Raw genomic sequence first — 22,091 nt, 5'->3', positions numbered from 1 at the left:
GGGATCTTGTTGAGTTACCAGAAGGGTGCAAGAGAGTTGGTTGTAAATGGGTCTTTAAGACCAAACGTGACTCTCATGGTAACTTGGAACGTTACAAGGCCAGACTAGTTGCAAAGGGATTCACTCAGAAAGATGGCATTGACTATAAAGAAACTTTCTCACCAGTTTCAAAGAAGGATTCTTTAAGAATTATTATGGCATTGGTGGCTCATTATGATCTAGAGTTACACCAAATGGATGTGAAACCGCCTTTCTAAATGGAAATTTAGATGAAGAAGTGTACATGGACCAACCAATGGGGTTCATAGAAAAAGGTAAAGAGCATATGGTGTGCAAACTTAAGAAGTCAATATACGGACTTAAACAAGCTTCACGGCAATGGTATCTTAAATTTAATGATACTGTTGTTTCCTTTGGATTTAAAGAAAACATCGTTGATCGATGTATATATCTGAAGATCAGTGGGAGCAAGTTCATCTTATTGGTTCTGTATGTTGATGATATTTTGCTTGCATCTAACGATCTTGGACTAAGAAGTTTCTCTCTAGTAACTTTGAAATGAAAGATATGGGTGAGGCAGCTTATGTGATAGGAATAGAAATATTCTGTGATAGATCACAAGGACTGTTAGGTTTGTCTCAGAAAGAATATATTAATAAAGTTCTAGACAGATTCAGAATGGAAAACTGCTCATCGTCTCCAGTTCCAATTCAGAAAGGAGATAAGTTTAGTCTCTTACAATGTCCTAAAAGTGAATTGGAACGAAAAGAAATGGAAGCAATTCTGTATGCATCATTAGTTGGGAGCTTAATGTATGCTCAGACTTGTACGAGACTATATATTAGCTTTGCAGTTGGGATGTTGGGTAGATACCAAAGTAATCCCGGTATGGATCATTGGAAAGCTGCAAAGAAAGTTCTGAGATATTTGCAAGGAACTAAAGGTCACATGCTTACTTATAGAAGGTCTAGCAACCTTGAAGTTATTGGATACACAGATTCGGATTTTGCAGAATGCGTAGACACAAGAAAGTCTACATGTGGTTACCTGTATTTTTTAGCTGAAGGAGCTATATCATGGAAAAGTGCAAAGCAGACTGTGATAGTTGCGTCCACTATGAAAGCTGAATTTGTGGCATGCTTTGAAGCCACGATTCAGGCTAAATGGCTACGGAACTTTATTTCAGGGCTTGGATTGGTCGACAATATTGAAAAACCGCTGAAAATTTATTGTGATAATTCCGCAGCAGTCTTCTTTTCTAAAAACGACAAGTATTCCAAAGGTGCTAAACATATGGAATTAAAGTACTTTGCTGTTAAAGAAGATGTTCAGACACATAGAGTGTCAATAGAGCATATTAGCACCGATCTTATGTTAGCTGATCCCTTAACGAAGGGACTATCGCCCAAGACATTTACTACGTAAAATGGGCATTATGTCAGCTAGTGAATGATGAAAAATTATAGTTATGCATTAAGTGTTGACACTCTGAGCTCATTGATGAATATATGTTTCTGATATTGTCTTATTTTCAATTTATGAATGCATGCAAGTATATGTGATGATATTGAAAATAATTATGGTCCGTTATGAAGACATTATTGTTGGACATAATGTACACTTCCTATTAAAGTATCATGTTAGGAAGAAGAGTCAATATAGTAGTACATGGAAGGGACTATGCCGACTTGATAGCATACAACCGCCATGACTCATGTTGATTTTATTTCTAATAATGAATTATGATGACGTCAATGTATGGAACCTTTAGCCTAGTAAATGCGCATTAAAGTTAATGTTAATTAAATCATGAAGGGACACCTTATGACATGAGCCAAGTGGGAGAATGTAAAACAATTTGTGTCTCATGTGTGATGTGTGTCAATTGGTTTGATTAATAATAAAAGAGGCTTTAAGGTAATTGACGTTTCGCATTAATGATAATTGACATTTTAACGTTTTGCATTATGGTAACGTTTCGCATTAATGATAATTGACGTTTTAACGTTTTGCATTATGGCAACGTTTCGTATTAATGGTAATTGACGTTTTGACGTTTCGCATTAAGGGAAGTTAATTAGAAATAACTGTGATAGGCCAGTTATATAATTGACCTTCTGAGTCTGCCTAGAAAAGTTGTATCTTATCCCTATCAAAGAAGGTACAAGAACGGTGAAAGGGTTAAGGCTTAGAGAAAGCATTCTACTGTTAAAGATCTTCCGCAATTATGGACAAAGGTATGTTTGTGTGAAACTCGTGAATTCTAAAGATCCTATGTCATGTTCTTGACTGATTACTGTTGAACATGAATCATGAATTACTGATTCAATAGCTTACATAGGGTACCTCCCTAAATCCGCCTCTGAGCCATGCTGATTATGGACCAATAATAGTGTTTGAACGTTGATTATGCAGTAAGTAGCATTTTCTAAAAATAACACTTCTCATGCATCACCCACTATTGATGCTTCTTCGCATCAACATAAACTAAGATGTAGGTGTGAGACAATCTTTAGTGAGACCTACAAGAATCAGATGGTAAAAAGTGTACAAATATGAGATGATGTGCATAAATGTTTGAGTAGTAGTATTATTTCCTGATCCGTAATGAAATAAAAGGCCCACGTTGGAAGTCTTCACCATGAAGAAAACCCATTTGAGAAGCTTTCACCACGAAGAAAGATATAAGTTGATTATCTCAGTCAACAAAAACTTCTCTACATCTTAGTCATGATTACCTCTGCAAAGCTTATCTCAGTCACCTACGTAGAAACCAATTGGAAAGCTTGTCGCCTTACCACTTGCAAGCAACTTGGAGGGATATCTCCTAAATCTGATCATCTCCCCACTATAAATATGAATGTGTTAATCAAAGGTATACACACATTTTTTTCTACATGAATAAATCTGTTTACACAAAATCTGACTTGGGTGTCAGAATGTCTTACATATACACCCTCATCTTGTTTTAGTGAAAGCACATGAGTCAAAGCTGTATCAAATCATTTGTGTAGAGGAAAATTACATGACGAGCCCAGATAAAAATGGTTATTATCATCTCCAAAATCTTTTCTAATAAATGGGCACTTATTCGAATAAGTAATTTATTTGATTAAATGTCGAATAGTGAATGAAGTCATACCCGTGTCAAATTTGTTTTAAAGGTATGGCTCATTTGGTTAACTTTGATTAAATAGGAATATATTAGTTTTAGATTGGAAAATGAGATACGTTAGAAAAAAAATTAAAAGAAGGATAATTTTTTCAATCAGCGTTGCTCAATTTTGTTTCGAAGGCACAATTTTATCATTTAATTTTTCCACTTTTAAGGTAATAATTTGATACCATTTTGTTACATCATATCTAACTTTTTGTTAGAAACGAAAACAACTATCTAGTTCAAAGGCAATTGTTAGAAATGGACCTATTTTGATGCTCCAAAAAATACGTGATGTTATATTCATCTTATATTTATCAGCAATTCAGCAGTATTAAATTAGTTCCTCAACGAAAATTAATACCATAAACTTCGTTCTTTAAGGATGAATTAAAGACTATTTTAAAGTCAATTTATAACAAAATACAAAGTTAAAAGGAAAATATAACGTTTCATATATATATATATATATATATATATATATATATATATATATATATATATATTTGAAAGAATAATTTAATATTTTTTTGTACAATTCAATCTATTTATAACTAAAATATGAATATTAAATCTCATATACATTTGAAGGACCAAACTACACATTTACTAGTTTGAAATGCAATCTCTCACCCAAAAAAATGTTCTTTTTAAAATTATATTGAGAGATGGTGTGTAACAATCTTTTTTATTCCTGTATTTTTTTCAATTAAGTAATATATTTTTAAAGGTTTAAATAATATATTTATAGGAAAAAAATTTCTCCAGCAACAAGTGATAAAACTATCTCCAACATTTCTAAAATGACATCATTTTGGAATTTAGGAAAAAAAAAATTCAGAGTATTTTAATAATTTTACTTTCCTTTTTTATCATATATTTTTACTAAAGCATTTTTTTTTTCCAATCCGAATCTTGTGGGATAAATCAAGACGTGGTGGTGTGAATAAAAAACATGCAGAGAATCAGTGTGCATCAAATAAAAAGAAATCCTCGAGATTATTAGAGCCCGTTTGGATAAGCTTTTTTTTCTTCAAAAACTGCTTTTTTTAAGAAAAAAAAGCATTTCTCGAAAAAAGTCTGTTTGGATGCCTGCTTTTAAAAAAAGCAGAAGTCATAAAAAAAGCAAAAAACTTACTTTTTTTCGGAAGCTAAAAATTTTAGCTTCTCAAAAAAGCAGAAGTCAAAAGTCAAATATTTTTTTCAAAAATCAAATATTTTTTTAAAAATCTAAATAGCTGTAACTTTTATAAAAAGTACTTTTAAAATAAAGAAGTAATAAAAATGACTTTTAAAAAAAGTGAATACAAATGGGCGCTTAGTCTTGTTCTTGGAAAATTAAGAGGAGTCCATCCTTACTACTTGCACCTACTGGATTTAGTCTCCAATAAGAATGGATTCCTGTGATCTTCCAAAAACAAGGAGAACACGTCTTATTGGTCTTGGTCTTTGTCTTGCCCTCCTATCTCAGTTACCTAAGCAGTTTATTTCCAATAAGGCATCCTATTAACACAAATGATCTTCATCATTTCTTTTTATGGAAAACTTCAAAAACCTCCCTGTAAGTTTTTTCAGAATCACTTACCTTCCTTCCCAAAATTTTTAATCATTTATCCTCCTACTTAAAGTTTTTTTATCATTTACCTCTCTAACTTGATTTTTCATCCAAAACTACAGTTAACAGTGTTAATTATTTTATAAAATACCAAAATACCCTTTAATTAAAAAAACATTGACGGTGAAAGCAAATCAAAAAAAGAACCTAACATATGTTGATGGCATTTCTATATTGGGTCTGTCTCAAGAAAATATTATCAACAGTCTATAAAAAATTTCTACAATCTAGTTCAGGTGATATTAGACTTTATGAAATTGCTCGGATTGAACATGAAGTATGAACTGAAATTCTAACCTTTCAGTTTAGTGTAGCATATAAGGTCACTGCAGTGATCAAATAGAAGGAAGAGTTATGTAAGTTAGAGTATTCGCACAATGTGGACAAAACGAATATTGGGGACATATATAATCAGCATATTACTTCAGAAATATTCCTTTGGAAAAAACTAGGTGGATTCTCTAATCTTTAATTTAATTACCAATAATATACAATGAAGATGTATAATAATTATCTCAAGTCCACTAAAGTCCTTAACGTGTGGCCTACCATTTTGTAGCCAGGGCCTTCGGGCCGGTTTGGTGCAGCACACAAATAATAGTTCAACGCTGTGTTTTTGAATCATGACCGAATTTCATACCTTGGTATTAAAATCACTAATATCATCATTTATATAGTTAGATATACAATAAAAATTTATCCAAAAAGTAGAAAAGAGACTATTAAAAGCATTTACAAATTGGGTATTGAATCATCCTAATATGGGTATGTGTAGGCAAAGATGCAGGGAAACATTTTTTAGCTAATTGAGAAGACATGAAGCCTGTGGATCTGCACTCTTTTTTTTTTTTTTTTTTTGCAGAAACACAGCGTTTTGAGCAATTAACTAAAATGTTAGGGATTGACAAACCTGAAATTTCATACAAAGTTAGGGTTTCGATTGACAAACCTGAAATTGCTCAAACGTTGTGTGCACCGGTGGATAGGGATTCGGTCAAATGATTTCGTGTGTGTAGAGAAAAGGAGAAGCTAAACCGATGTAGGTGTGAAGCTCAACGACTATGGAAATCTGCAACTGGAGCAAGAGAGGCTATGACAAAGAGAGCATATGGCAACAACTCTTAACACATAAACGGTCAATTTTTTTTTATTAAAGGGTATTTTTGGTATTTTATAAAATAATTAACATTGTTAACTGTAGTTTTGGATGGAAAATCAAGTTAGGGGGTAAATGATAAAAAAAACTTTAGGTAGGGGGGTAAATGATTAAAAATTTTGGGGAAGGGAGTAAGTGATTCTGAAGAAACTTACATGGGGGTTTTTGAAGTTTTCCCTTCTTTTTATTTGATTCCGCATGTTTTTTTTTTTTTTTTTGGATAAACCAAAGGTATTCTTCCCAAGAAATAATCCTGTTCAGAAGGGATTCAAAATTAAGACTTTAAACCCCTCCCAAAAATAATATTGAAAAATAGGCAATCTTGTTCTGCATGTTTTTTATTCACACCACTAAAGCTTGATTCAGTTGTTTGCAAATTATAGGACGCAAGAGTCTAGATGAAGATCGTTATAATATCAAGAAATTGAATCTTGTGTTACAGATATCTACGACTGTTCATCGAGAAATTCCAGCGTATGTTGATGAACCTGGAGAAATACAATGTGTTGAATGGCCTTCTCAAGAACCCCAAGAAGAGGGTCTTATCTTGGAATGCAACTACAGTTATGGAATCAGCAGAGGGTTTAGAGAGTAAGCGCAATAGCATGAAATTTAGATAGGTATTTTCACCAAAATAAAGATGGGCAAAAAAATAGTACACATTAGCAGACTTTGCACTACAAATGAGAGAGGCATGAAATCGATTATTCAGTAGCTGCATATACTTTCAAGTTTCACCTCTGTCTCCTAGCTTCATAGAACCTTTGACCCCCTCATCATATATTGCATCTCCTAATTGAATTGGTTCTTTACAGCATCTTCCGTGTGAATACTAACTCTATCATAACATAAAACATTGTTCTCCAGTACTCTATCATCTTAAGGGTGATATAAGCTTTACAAGAATGGTCATAGACCAGAAATTGCATATGTGACAAATTGAAGGAAGAGAGATTTCTATGCTATGAAGTTACCTAAAATGGCCAAGGGGGCATTTTGCAAAGGATACTTTCTCCCTATACTGGCCCAAAACTAGAAAGAAAAGGGGGGGAAGAAAAACATAAAAAAAGAATCAAATATTCTTAAACACGCTTTGCTGCAACAGCCTCCACAACTCAACGACCAGAAACCAATAATGAATTGGTTATCTGGTTCCCTTCGGCTTGAAGTCTTCTCATTCTTGCCTTGTCCAAACGTGCTCTTCTAACAGCCTCTTGAATTTCACGGTCATGGTCTTTCAACATCTGATCCATGTTGCTTGATGGAACTAGCAATGGACCAGAATAATGAATTTTATGACCCTTTGACCCATAACCAACCTGCAGCATTATTTATGTGGGGAAGAAAATATGAGAACAAGCAAATATTTTAAGACCAAATAAACCAAAAAAATTTCAAATCCAACCCTTAAAAAAAACAATAACATGCCAGTAGTGAACGACATGATGGAGCAAATTGTATTGTACAGTTCAAGATAAAAAAAAGGTAAGGGTAGAAGTCGAATTACTTACAAGAACAGGGTCTTTGTGGCTGCCTCTCCCTTCTTCCTTTTGAGAAGCACCTACTAGGCTATTATTTACATGTTTTCTTTGATCCTGTTGCATTGTCGAATCATATGCCTCCTTGAATGATCCTGGGAACCTGCTAATTAGTTTTGAAGCCTCCATGTGTGATGAACCAGACCTTTCTCTTCGATCATCTGACAACATACACCTGGCTGAAACTAAGCCTGAGATTTTTGATAGGTCGCCCCCAACTGAAATCTTTGGATTGTCATCCTGGTTCTTTCCAGTTTTAGCCCATGCAGCGTGGTGAGCCAGCGGACCAGAATGGGAGGCTCTTTTATGTTGCTGTACCTGAGGATCTACACCTACATCTACTGCTTGTGACGGTCTAGGGGGATCAATGGGAAATCCAGAAGCTTCTTCTGGATGAGGGTTAAACTTCTCACTTCTGCTTTTAGAATGAGCCTGACCTTGTCTCTTCTGTAATAAAAGGTTATTTTAGGTTTCAAAAAAAGAAAAACAGATGTTATAAATAAATAAACAAATAAATAAATAAGATGGTATAAAAATATCCTCCTCACCGGATTCAAAGAGGATAAAGATATTTTGAAGGAGAAACTGAAATAAGTAATTCAACTTTCAAACAGTTGTTCTCTTTTTTTATCATTCTTTCTGCATTTGCTTCATTATTATAAATGGATTTATATATAATTTTTTTTTTGTTGATTTAAGAAAAAGTTGTCCATTGGTCCTAAGAATACTAATGATACATAGAAAGATATCTATGTATACACTTTCAATGGAAAATTTAAAAAAAGAATGCAATATACGGGTTAATCAAACATTTCTTCTTTGTAATATCTGCAAAATATTTTTTTTGCAGTTCTATTCTTTTAGCATCATAAGTTCTTTTGTTCAAATTAGTATTTATCCCTAGAGTTATAAACCCCCTTTTCTTTTGTCATTTTTTCTATTTGCTTTGTGATTGTCTTTGTTTTAGCATTCAGATTCCTTAACTCCTAAGATGCCAGGCAGATATTTGTTTTGTGGGATAAAAACAAGAGCTAATCCAAAAAGATATATTCATGCATTGACAAGACCAGTAGAGTTAGGAAACAGCTAACAAAATCAAACATAAACAGCAAATCACCTTGATCAAATCAGGTTAATACTACGATTAATTATGGGTACCTGCATTGACAAGACAAGTTCAGCATTGGCATCAGGTGCAGGGACTGCTCGAGATTCTCTTATCCCTCTCCTTTCAAGGTCATGTCTCTGGCCCTTGCTTCCTGCTATCCCTTGTCTGCAAATATCAAAAACGAAAAAATAACAGTCAACTTCACAAGCTAGCAATGAAGGAGTACAACACCAAAAGAGAATATTACAGTTGGGCTAAAGCACATAGCTAACAAGCACCATTCTGATTAGAAAAACTAGATACAGTTCAGATTGTTTTATTGACTAATTTAATATAAACCTATGCCATGAGGCAAATGTAACATCATCCCCTGCTCAATTTTCCGGCAGCCAAAGTATATACCATCATTGGCAATGTACAAATAATAATTTTCAAGAAGAAAAATAAGGATATGGCTGCTCAATTTCCGGGCAGCCACACTTGTGTTTTTTGAAGATTTTAGGGGGAGAGGAGGGCGGAAATGGAAGACTTAATCTAAAAAAGAAATTCAGAGAATAACTGTTCCTCTTTTCCAAATGACCAAAGTTAATCAACAAACATGAAGCCATTGCATTTGGAAAAGAAAGAACCAGAAAAATCTTGCCATAGAGAAGCAACAAGAGTAATTGCAGAATTCAATTAGAAGATTTATAAGATATTAGGTAGTTGAAACATAAAAACACAAATGCAGAGGCACCCTTTAAAACTGAGTAGTAATAATGCATTAGGCAATACTGAACTTATGACAAATACATATGCACACCAAAACTGAATACACACCTTCTTGCTTCTTCATCCCGTACTTTGGCATCAAATTCTTTGCTAGGAGGATACTTTGGCAAGATCAAAGGATCACAAGGTAGAGGCTTTGTTCTGAAGAACTAAATTGCAAGTACACCAAAAGGGGACAGTCAGGAACAATGCATACTGAAGCATTAAAACAATAATTTACAACGCAATAAAACAGAAATGAATGCAAACAATACAATTGAGCAAGAGATAATGAATAACTACTAACCAATATGTAATAAGCATATCAATTAGCTGATATACATATAAATTTTCTAGCTTATTAAGATCTTGGAGACAATCCTGGTTGTTACTTACAGTAATAGGCGTGACCAAGAGACAATACAGGAGCATTAATTTGTTTAAAGCAAAGGCAAGTATGCCCAAAGATGTCACAAAAACATTTTAAAGTTGCCACTTTTTGGATAACCAACAACCTTGGTTTGAACTTTGAAATATAAGTCAAACAGATGCTTTTCCCAACATGAACATCTACTTATATGTGATAAGTTACATTGCATATTGACAATATCAGGACAACTGGCATTAACAGCAAAATATGAAAATTATAAAAGATGCTGTAGTACAACTTCAAAAATTTCACACCTCACTGTTCAAAGCGGATGCTGCAGTTCCACGATCAGCGGGATCTACGGACAAAAGGATCTCCATGAGTGCTAATGCTGGTGTAGGAAAGTCCTTGAATGTTTCAGCAACACAACGCCTATAGGGCTGTTGAGGCTTAAATATTGTTGCATGGGGCAACTTTGATTTTCTCCAATAATCCTCTGAAGGTGAACCACAAAGTTTGAAAATCTTATGTAACTGCTCCACCTGTAAGAAAGAGCAGTAGCTTCTAATCATTTTATTAATACATGTATACAACTAGGCTACTAATACACAAGATTGTAAAAAAGAACATGAATAGGAAATTCTACAGTACATAATATTCATTTGTTAGGCAATACTGATATTCCCTTGTCAACAAAACCTAATTATTAATGTTTAATAATTCTTCAAAAGCCACCATACGTGATACGATTTGTATTAGGAGGGAAAGGATATTCCCTCTGATAGGATATACCAAGTGAATAGAAAATTAGGGGTTATTAGTTAGTTGAGAGGATTGGCAGTTAGGAGTTGTTAGCTTCCCCAACTATATAAGGGAATGTGCTTTTAATTTGAAGTAGCTTGTAATAAATATAGGATTAGGCTGAGAGTTCTCAAAGAAGGGGAGTACCCCTTGGCAAGAGAAGTGTCTCTTGTATGTTCATTTATTTTTTCTCATCAATAAACATATCTTTTTCTTCCATTCTTCCTTTCTATTTTGCAAGTATTCCAGAGCCATAACAATACGTTATACAAAAGTATAATCTAAATTTTCTTACCGCACCAGTGAAGAATAAAAATCTACACTGCCACCAACATTTAACAGATGAAATGAAGGAAATACATTAATACCATATTTGAACTGAAACAGTTAAGCTCATACCTCAGTTCTTCCAGGCATTATAGGTTTGCCAGCATACAACTCAGCAAGTATGCAACCTGTACTCCATAAATCTACAGTGGTGCCATAGTACGTGGCTCCAAGTAAAAGCTCCGGTGGCCGGTACCAAAGGGTGACAACTCGGCTCGTTAGAGGCTGAATTTGATTGGGGTTGAAAAAACTCGCCAAACCAAAGTCTGCAATCTTCAAGACTCCATTATTGTCAATCAAAAGGTTGGAACCCTTAATGTCGCGGTGCAGCACACCACAGCTGTGGCAGTGATCAAGTCCACGTAAAAGTTGCTGCATGTAACATTTAACCTGACAAGTTCCAATAAGAAATTAAACCTCTGTTTGAAATTCTCTTTTCTTTTCTTTTTTTGTCATGTAGCATCTTGTCTTTGACTAGGTTTGTCTTTAGACGAAATCTTAAACGCTTTCGAGTAGCTTCATCCCTGTAAAGTAACCATCTCACCTAAAAGCTTAAGCTTAGAAGTGAAGGTCCATCAATGGTTTTATATTATATCTCTAACAATCCTCTTATTTTACGTTTCTTTTTCAATCCGAAAAATATGAAGTAATTAAACCACAGTGATCATATTTTTGTGGGGAAATCTTACCCTTTCATATAGCTTACTAGATTGTTCCTCTTATTTTCAATATATTCATTTTCAATCCCAAAAATAAAAATGGAATTAAAGCTCAGTGGCAATAGGAATGAATGTTTTCAATTACTAGCTTAAAAATACAAATATAGGAAAAGTCATTTGGTTGAATATCACATCAAACAGCAGTAAGTAGAAGCAGGGTCCTTCTTGGGACATGCCGTAAGTTACATTTGTTGTAAAACAGCAAGGAAGAAATAGAAAATAAAGAAGCTTTGCAAATTACCTGTGCTTCTGTAAACTTCAAACCAGGATGTGACGCAAGCCCAGCCAAGTCATGCTCCATGTACTCAAAAACAAGGTATAAGCTGCAAGACATCCTTGACGTAACCAAGCCTTCCAGTTTTATGACGTTTGGATGATTAAGCCTACGCAGGATTTGAATTTCCCTTGCCATGAAGCGAACACTCTCAGGCTCAAGATTATCAAACCTTACTTTTTTCAAAGCAACAATTTTCTTTTGCTCAAGATCACGAGCCCTGTAAACATTACTATAAGTTCCCTGTCCAATCTGCAACTCAGAAGGATGAAAAATTTATCATTCTTGGCAAACTAAAGCAGGCTAAAAGGTAATATCATCATTTAGTTAACTGAGATCAAGGAGAAACAAAAGACAACTAAATATATATCTCCAAACTACAAGTAAATAAATCCCAAATTTACCTCAATGTTTTGTCAAATACATCAGAGGGTGAAATCAAGAATATAAGAAATGCAAATAGAAGCATAATCGGACTAGTCAGTCCAAATTCATAGTATCTTGACCTTGGTCTTACCAACAAAAAGCAGTAAAATATTAAGCATAACATCATTTGTATCTTACATTAAATTAATAATAACGTTCAAGTTATATAGTAAGATCATAAAATTCAAGTATCAGTTTAAAAATGATAGCTTGCATAAAGCATTGTTTAGGGTAACAAGTTGAGAGAGAGAGAGAGGGGGGGAGAAAGAGAGAACTCTAAATCACTTACAGATAGTTTCTCCACTAGTGAAATAAGTTACAAGACTTATAAGTTACCAAAGTTGTGCAAAGAAACAACCAATTTTGATCAACTAATTGGCAGAAGAAAGAACATAGATATACATTAGTTAAGCCCACCATAATGGCAACTATTATATTCATAATAAGTCATGACCAAAGAAGATAGTGGGGAAACTGATAACATGTTGTCCAAATTGAAATCACAGGAATAGAGCAGATTTTGGAAACAAAGATAACCAAAGAAAAATGCAGGAGAGGATGACGAAAAACAAATTTAGCATTTTAAAAGAAAAAGAAAACAAATTAGAAATTTTTACATTTAAATCAATACTCAACCGGCAATTGTAAAACTAAAACTAGAATATCTGCATCTACCCAAAGCATTGTCAAAATTCCATTATGAGACCAGATCAAGAAAGAAACATACTTTATCCAACTTCTCAAAAGAATCTGCACGGCGCGGTAACCATCCCTTGATAGCCTCTCCAGCCACTGATGCAAGCCAGGAGGGCCATCCAGCTGCAACCTGCTCCCCTTCCATGGCTTTGGGAACACTACCAACCCTTGGATGTTGTTGAGCAGAAACATATTCCATTCTCTCCCTCTTCCTTTCAACATTATCACCTTGCGACCGGACAGAACCATTCCCTACCTTATCAATCAATGCAGTTCTCACATCATTACCATCATATCTATCCTTCACTCCATATGCTTCCTCCCTCCTCAATGAAGTACCCCTAGACACATGAGAGTCCAATGAAGCCTTGCTTGACAAACGCTCCCTTGGGCTCTCCTTGCTATCTTCAATGGAAGAGGGCTTGCAACAGATGCTACCCATTATGCACAGCAACCCCCTCCAACAAAACCAAGTTTCAATCTCAATGTTTCTCACCCCTTCAATTGCATTCCCACAATTCTATCCTAACAACAGGATCTTCAGTGCACATAACCACTAACATTATACCCCCAAAAAGAAAAAAGCCAAATTGTAATTGTGATTGTAATAATAGTACAACAGCAACCCAGTATTCATATCATCCCAAATGTGATATCACGAACCACCCAATAAACAAAAACTCAATTAGATGTCCAAACAGTTAAAAAAACCTCAAATTCAACAAATAAAACCTCAGAAATCTAAAAAAAAAAAAAAAAATACAGTTCTTTGCACAGTAGAATAATCCACCCAAGGAAAGACTGCTACTTTATGAACCAGGAAGCACCTAAGTTTGCAAATTCAGAACTAGGAGAGTGTAAAATACCAACAGGTAGATCCTCACAAGTCACAACTTTCTTTTTGTGGAATTGAGTTTGCAAGGCTCTGTGCGGTGCCTTGAATGTGGGACCCACAGAAGAAGGCTTTCCCAGGAAAGGAACAGCGAAAAAGGGTAACATTGAAACTCAGAAACATGTAGAAAGGTGAACAGCCATGGATCTAGGGTACCACCACAAGGATTTCAGAGAAAGAGAAACATGTAGAGTAGTTGTTTCTGAAGACAACAAAAAAAATAAAAAATAAAAAATATTAAACTAGAGTAACATAATCAAATTTTTATATATTTAATTAGAGTTTGGTGTTTGTATGACATAATGGACACAGAAAAACAGAAATCAAATCATGTAGATGGATTTTTTAATTTAAAATTCAAATTTTTTATGTATGATCTCTTTTAAAATGACATAATTTTCTATCATTTAAGATGACAAACACTCTTCCTATTTAATAATAATAATGTTGTTGTTGTTAAAATAAAATAATATTAGTTGTGGCGGTGCATATTTTATGCTGTCAAATATGGGTGTCAATGGTCCGCCGGTATAATACATCTCGGCCTATATTAAAACAGGTTTAGATATCATAAAAATTCTCTTTAGAAAGTAAATTATATATTTTCTTTTATTTATCGATCTATAAGTTTACAGTCTGATTATATTATATTATTTATTTTAAATAAATTATTAATTTTGTAATATATAAAGTAATATTATTGTAATTATTTTTTTAATTATTGAATATTAAATTGACTTAAATAAACTAACAAGCTTAGATCAAAGAATTTTATTTTTAAATATAAATTAAATCAAACTTGTAATTTAAGCTTGTTCAAAACTAATAAATCAAGTTAGGTTTAAAATATTTTATACAAATCTAATTTCTTTACGATAAAGTCCAACCCAACTCAACTATTTATATCCGTACTGCCAAAAGTTCACCTTTGAGTGGACAGTGAGAAAAAGAGTGAAACCTTTAAACACAAACATTGATTTAAGGGAAAAACACTTCTCTTTTTATAGGAGAAGCTAATATTGTTAAATTCAAGATTTTAAGTAAAACTAAAAAAGAATTAAAAAATTGTAAAACATAAACTTATAATATAAAAAAATCATAAAAAACTGTTAAAAAATATAAAAATATTTAGAATATTAATAAAATTGTTTTGATAAAAAAATTACAAAAACATAAAATTATAATAATAAATTGAGATTTTATCAACATAGATAAAGTCTTCTTATGCCAAATATATAACTTTTGTGTGCCACATCTGTTTTTTAAAAAGAAAATTATTAATGCAAAAGGAGGATAACTTTTTTTTTTTGCGGTAGGAGAGGTATAAATCCCTTGATTTAAGAGTAAAATATGTGTTATTTTAAAGGATATAAAGTTAGTCATTTTAAGTGAGAGAAAAAAATAGATAAATAAGATGAGAAAATTGACAAAAAAAAAATATGAATCTCATCTCTTTATAAAAATAAAATGATATAATTTGTGTAAATATTTTTCCCCCTTTATTTAATGATAGAAAAAACAAAAGTATTATGTTACCGGAAGACTTCTATATTACGCAGACATCGAACAGCGTGTTTCACTTTTAACAACAGCCCCACCATTAAATGTATCCGCTGAAATGAGAGGAAAAGTCCGAACACTCATAATGATTTGGGCAATAGTTTTCAAACTTGTCCACTGTTGATACAAAATAAGGGATGGGTTTTATTTTTTTATTTTTTTTCTTTTCTCTTTTCAGTGATATTTTTTTAGTGATCTCTACCAATATTTTATGTTAATAGAAGACAAATTTCTCCTCCCAGAAAACTATTACCCTAATGATTTACGCGCCTAAAAAATTAAGCTCCCTATTGCACTAATTAATAGATAAATAAACTATTTTTTCATAAACTAAAATATCCAATAGAGCCAACATAATTTGTTAAACTAGTCACGATCAAAGGATTTTATTTGTAAAGTTTAGTTTCAATTTTTTTGTCTATATGAATATCCGAACTATGTATAAGTATTATTATAAGCTTGTTATTAAAAAAAAGTATGTGTTTATGCTGAAAAAAATTTCTATCACGCTCATATAAAAGTGAATAGGTCTCATCATAAAAAGAAGCAAAAAAATTAATGTAATACACTTATTTTTATACGAGTGTGACTGAAAAATAAAAATTATAACAAAAACAGAAATATTATTCCTTAAAAAATATCTTTGTAAACTTACATTCTGACAAAATTACAAGTTATCATTTAAAATATAAGATAAATATATAATGATTGCTTACTATTCATTTAGTTAAATCCAATTAAGAAAGCTTACCAAAAAAAAAAATCCAACTAAGAAGATAAACCAAAAAAAATCCAATTAAGTAAGAAGAAAATTAAGAACGAATACACGTGAAATATGATTGTATTAATTTTTTTATGTGTGATTATATTAATTTGATTACATATGTATATCCATAATCATAAGTTAATTCAAACATTATATCAAAATATGTAAAGAAAATAAATTTAGTAAACAACTTTTCCAGACAAGCAAGAAGAAAACTAAACCATGAATTAAAATCGGTATCGACCCAAAATTCAAGGCTAAAAACAAACTTAGCATGTTCAAACACGTAATTAATGTGAGGTTTATATGGCCTTGGGTACTCTCACCTCCTTTTGAGCGAGCTTTTGGTGTGATGACCTCAAGATTCTCTTCCACATGTAGGTAGGCTTGTATGTTGTCCACCCTTCAAATTCAATGGACTCTCATGTGAGGGGTGTGTTGAGAAATATAGTCTCACATTGGTTGAGACTATATTTCTCAACAATAACTTTAAAAGGTTCTTCTCCCTCCCCACCCCCAACCCAACTTTCACTCATAATTGTCTGAACTTCTCATTCAACTTTTTTTTTCATACCCCAAATAATATTTTCTGTCCCTTTGTTCCAATCTGTCTTGCACTTAATGATACTATGATAGTCAGTTTCACAAATTGAGGATTTAGGGTGAGTTTATTTTTATTTTTTTGAGTTACCCGACTCTAATTACATCTTTGAGGCGAGTTGGCTCCTTCTGATATTCTCACAAACTTCAACTCTTTTAGTCGGCTATAGGACTAATCCGGAGTGTGGGGGTCAGTGATGGCTAAAGGGGCTAAAAGTTCAGCCCCTCCCCAAAAATGCATTCAGCGAGAATCGAACATATGTCCAACTCTATTAACTCAGCGCCAAAAAACCAACTAAGCTGATTGGGTGTGTGAGTTTATCTCTGTGCAAACCATATTGTAACTTTTTTTACATTATCATTTGACATAACAGTAAAACATTAGTTAATGAGTTTAATTATTATTTTTAAATATGAGTTTAACTAAATATGTTAAAAACTATATGAATAAAATGTTAAACTCGTTAAATGTTATAAAACAAATTGCAACTCAATTAATAAATATAAAGAACCACTTCTAATCGAAGAGCTTAATCTATTAAGTGAATGTCAGATTAATGATTTTATGTTTTTTCTATCATAATAACTTTATATAATAATTTATTTCATTCTTTAAAACCCTCATAATAACTTTATATAATTATCAAATAATTTCTAACTTTATATTTTAACCATAAAAAAAAATAACTGTGTCAAATAGGCTCTTAAAAATAGTTTTTAACATTAAAAAAATTGTATCAAGCGGGCTCTTAAATAACTTCAATTGAATCGTCATTAAAAGTCGCGTGCTTACAACGAACGTGCATACCTAAAGAGAGGGAGAGTCGTTGGCTTTTCCACTGCTTTTGTGGGCTATGTTGATAATTTGGGAGTGGATGAAAAAATGATGATGCGTGTATGTTATTTAATCATAATTATTCATTGACAATGAAATAAAAAAAAAATATATAATTTTTAAATAAATAATTATGATCAAATAATATGATTATATAATCACTTTTTTATATAAAAATATATACTCCATCATAATTTTATTAGGCGAGAGAATTATCACACAACCACTTAGTACCATAAAAAGGCAATTAACACTCTAACAGTACTGTTAGGTTCATAGGTTGCCACAAAGATTCCTTACATCATGGCAATTGATTATTTGATTCTATGGTCCCATGATCAGACGTTACACATCACTCCATCATGGAGATCTTTATCTCTTTTTTTTGGGGCTATATAATTAAAATTTCCTTAATCATTTTGGCTTAACAAATGCCTTGCTATGTCCTTTTCAAATTTTGGCATTGCGCACCCAACCTGCTTAACTTGTCTCCATTTTTATCTTTTTTATTTATTTAGTTTTACTTGTGTGTTTTCCAAGAACAAACCGTACATGGCTTTTGTGAAATCTTACTTGAATCAATCATCAGTTTGAAGTCAATCAATAAAAATGCTTCCAATCACGATGATTGATGAAAGAAGAATAATATAGTTGCGTTTTAAATTAAACTAAAATATTGAATGAGGCAGTGTTAAGGAAACAACTTGAAAAGTTCCAAGTATTAAAGATTCAGAAGAACACTCTTTCCATCCATTCATTAATTATTTTTATATCGAGATTATTTTACAATTAATTTTAAATTTATTATTAGTATTATTAAATATATCATAAGATGATCTTATATATAACAATAAAATGTAGATTCTAGATGAAATATATTTTAAATTATATCAAAGTTAATATACTTTTATGGGAAAAATGTTTCTGCAATTACTGCAAATAAATTATATGTATTTATCCTCAAAACGATGTCGTTTTGATATTGAAATCTTAAAAAATTATAAATATAACGACTATTATAACCCTTAAATAAATTAAAATTACAAAAACACCATGATTTCCGCCCCAAAATGACGTCGTATTGGGCTTACCGCAGATAACTTATCTGCAGTAACTGCAGAAAAAACGAACCTTACTTTTATTTCACAATATATTCCATTCGTCGGTATTTTTTTTAACAATTTCATATGACTAATCACTTTTAAACTTTGATGACTAAACAAACCAAAAATATATAAGTATTAGCTTAATTAATTTTTCAAACTCAAAAGTAACTTTTTATTTTTTATATAAAAATTTATTAGTATATGTAATGGAATAATATTTTATCTTATATATATTCGTAAAAAGATTATGAACATTATGCTAATATTATAAATATAAATAAAATCAAAATATATTATTAATGAAACATACAAAAATTAAATTAGATGAATATTATTCAAATTTAAAAGAATAAGAGTATAAGATAATAAAATCTATAAATCAATAAAAGAATTACATTTAAGGGCTATTTTATTAATGTATATTTTATTTTATTTTATTTTATTTTCTCTGTTTAAAACTACTTAATATAATAAAGTGTGTATTTTTCTAATTTAACTGAAATTAGAACACATGTTAATTTCCACTTGATAAAAAAATTAGAAAAAAATATAAAAAAATTGAAAAAGCATGATAATATAAAACTAAAAAGACGAAAAATAAAGAATAAAAGTTAAAAAAATTTAATTAAAAAAATTATACTATAGCTATATTGGAACAACTTTTATATATATTATTAGGGTTTGTTTTTTCTAAAGGTACTTTAAATAATTTTATCTAATGTTCATCGAAATGACGTCGTTTTGAGGCGAAAATCATGGTCTTTTTATAATTTTAATTTATTTCAGGGTTTAATAGTCTTTATCATTCTAATTTTCTAATTTTTCAACCCAAAATGACGTCGTTTCGATAAACATTAGATAAAATTGTCTAAAGTGTAACATTAGATACTTTTTTCCCATATTATTATGCTCTCAGACAATTTATTGGATGTTAAAATTCAATTATCTATATCTACTGCGTATTCGAATACCTCAATGACTAAACAACAAATTAAAAAGAAGTGGTGACTAAACAAAACGGAGTCTTGAAAGTGAGAAATCAATATGGAAAGGAATGTTGGGCTTCCTCCTTCAATGCTAAGCCCAAGCCCGTTTGAGGGGTTTACTAAAAACCCTAACCCTAATTTTCACCTCCTCTATATATACTCATTAGTTGTGGGTGGAGGCTAAGTCATATATGAGAGAATTTTATTTGAAGAGATTAGAGAGAAAATTTGAGAGAATTATTTATTGTTTGAGCAAAGCTTTATGCTTTGCATTTGAGAGATCTCTAGAGAGAGTTTGAGTGAAACATCTCTAGGGTAGTTTGATTATCACCATTGTTGGAGAGGGTGAGTTAACCACCACATTGGTGATTCTGATTATTTGTAACCATTATTTTCATAGTGGATTTTTGATCTGGACTAGGTCCTGTGGGTTTTTACTTCTTCATTGAAGAAGGCTTTCCCACGTTAAATCTAGTTGTGTTCTTCTTCTTCTTCTCTCTCTCTCTCCTGTTTTGTGATTTTTCGTTTTGATATTTCCACTGCGCTACCCGACCTGGTGAAGTTCAGGATGAGGTATTGCCGAGATCAGGATCTTGTTGATTGACTTCCGCACAAAGGCCCCTGAGCCGAGCTAGAGGGAACCGAGTTTTCCCAACAGTGGTATCAGAGCCCGAGTTCGACGGGTTCTGAGGGAGATGAGATGGAGACCAATGGCATAACCAATGATGGAGACATGTTCAAGTTGACCGCAAATAATTTCACATATTGGAGACCAATGATGGAAGATCATCTCTACTGCAAAGATTTGCATGAGCTCATTATCCTTGATGAGAGACCGGCAGGTAAAACTGATAAGGAGTGGGAGATCTTGAGTCATAAGGCGGTAGCCACTATCAGGAAATATATTGATAAAAGCCTCTTTGAGCACGTGTCCGAGTTCACGAACGCGTATGAGTTGTGGACGAAGCTGGAGTCCATGATTCAGAAGAAGACTCCCAGGAATAAAGCATACCTAGTTCGCCAACTTGTGAAGCTTGAATACAAGGACGACATGAGAATGATTGAACACCTCAACACCTACAAAAGTATTGTGAATCAGCTGTCAAAAGCTGAGATGAAAATTGATGACGAGATGCAGGCTTTGCTGTTGTTGAGCTCGCTGCCAAAAAGCTGGGATACTCTGGTGGTGACTTTGAGCAATTCAGCTCCAGAAGAAAAGTTGAAGATGGATGTCGTGACAGACAGTCTCCTGAGCGAAGAAGTCAGGAGAAGAGAACGAGGTGTTTCGAGCACGTCTGAGGCCAACGTTGCTGAGAACAAAGAGAAATCTGATTCCCGGGGTAGAAGCAAGAGCCGGGGTAGAGGTCGTGATAGACGAGTAAAGTCCAGAGGTCGGTCAAAGCCGAAATACGAGTTGAAGTGCTTTTACTGTGGAAAGACAGTCCATAAGAAGCTAGATTGTTGGACCCTGCAGAATGATGAGAAGAACAGCTCTGTGAAGCCGGATCAGATTATTCCTAAGAAGAGGGAAGACAAGAGCACCATTGCAGTGGCTGCAAACTCAAATGCCGAGATATTCCTCCTTGGTGAGGATAATTATTTAAATGTTGCATATGATGACTGCACCTGGATTGTTGACTCTGGTGCCTCCTTCCACGTTACTCCACACAAAGGTTTTTTCTCCTCTTACCGAGGTGGTGATTTTGGAGTCGTGAAGATGGGAAATCAGGTGACCAGCAAGATTGTTGGTGTCGGCGATGTAACTCTGACCACAGATGTCGGATGCCGACTTGAGTTGAAGGATGTGAGGCATGTACCTGACATGCGTTTGAACCTAATATCGGTAGGCAAGCTTGATGATGCCGGGTTAGTAAACTACTTTGGTAGTGTTAGATGGAAGCTGGCCAAGGGAAACTTGGTCGTGGCCCGAGGTAAGAAGGAAGGCTCCTTGTACGTGATGCAAGGAAAGATCAATGGCGGAGAAGCCAATTCTGTCCGAGATGAACCTAGCTTGGAGCTATGGCACAAGCGCCTCGGCCACATGAGCGAGAAAGGGCTCCAAATCCTGCACAAGAAAGAATTACTGACCGGTTTGAAAGGCCAAGCGTTGGAGAGTTGCACGCATTGCCTAGCTGGAAAGCAGCACCGGGTTTCTTTTGTGAGACCGGATCAACCAAGAAGACGAAGGAATATTCTTGACTTCGTCCATACTGATGTTTGCTCCATGTCGGAGAAATCTCTTGGAGGAGCTCAGTACTTTGTTTCATTTATTGATGACTATTCCCGCAAAGTGTGGGTATATTTGTTGAAGACTAAAGACCAGGTACTCCAACCCTTTAAAGAATTTCATGCGATGGTTGAAAGGGAGACTGGCAAGAAATTGAAGGTGGTCCGATCTGACAATGGTGG

At 33.2% G+C, this 22,091-nt stretch overlaps 1 protein-coding gene across 2 annotated transcripts; it reads right to left on the bottom strand.

The window, feature by feature from the left end:
* Positions 1-6,550: 6,550 nt before the first annotated feature.
* Positions 6,551-13,974, bottom strand: LOC133311335 (probable serine/threonine-protein kinase At1g54610). Of its 2 annotated transcripts, XM_061512359.1 has the most exons (9): positions 12,969-13,974; positions 11,783-12,067; positions 10,895-11,212; positions 10,009-10,236; positions 9,392-9,494; positions 8,625-8,734; positions 7,642-7,913; positions 7,440-7,611; positions 6,551-7,247 (listed from the first exon to the last, which is right to left on the bottom strand). In XM_061512359.1, exons 1-9 carry the CDS (start codon positions 13,377-13,379, stop codon positions 7,044-7,046), a joined length of 2,103 nt encoding a protein of 700 aa, XP_061368343.1. In that variant the 5' UTR covers positions 13,380-13,974; the 3' UTR covers positions 6,551-7,043. The 2 variants fall into 2 exon arrangements, with proteins under 2 accessions (XP_061368343.1, XP_061368342.1); XM_061512358.1 differs by having other exon boundaries at positions 7,440-7,913; positions 8,625-8,739; positions 9,394-9,494.
* Between the last annotated feature and the right edge of the window lie 8,117 nt (positions 13,975-22,091).

This window comes from Gastrolobium bilobum, unplaced genomic scaffold, assembly GCF_033153095.1.
Source record: "Gastrolobium bilobum isolate Gb01-03AN ecotype WA unplaced genomic scaffold, APGP_CSIRO_Gbil_v1 utg11809, whole genome shotgun sequence".
NCBI classification, from domain to species: Eukaryota; Viridiplantae; Streptophyta; class Magnoliopsida; order Fabales; family Fabaceae; genus Gastrolobium; species Gastrolobium bilobum.
Note: the sequence above shows the minus strand (reverse complement) of the source record. Positions and strands in the feature narration are given on the sequence as shown.

What these genes read in the sequence shown, in the direction of transcription:
- LOC133311335 (XM_061512358.1), bottom strand. Translation starts at nt 13,379, where the DNA reads ATGGGTAGCATCTGTTGCAAGCCCTCTTCCATTGAAGATAGCAAGGAG. An exon ending in CTTTTGAGAAGTTGGATAAA is followed by an intron (nt 12,068 to 12,968) that starts GTATGTTTCTTT and finishes TCTGAGTTGCAG; the next exon opens with ATTGGACAGGGAACTTATAG. An exon ending in CGGGATGAAGAAGCAAGAAG is followed by an intron (nt 8,740 to 9,393) that starts GTGTGTATTCAG and finishes TGATATTTGCAG; the next exon opens with ACAAGGGATAGCAGGAAGCA.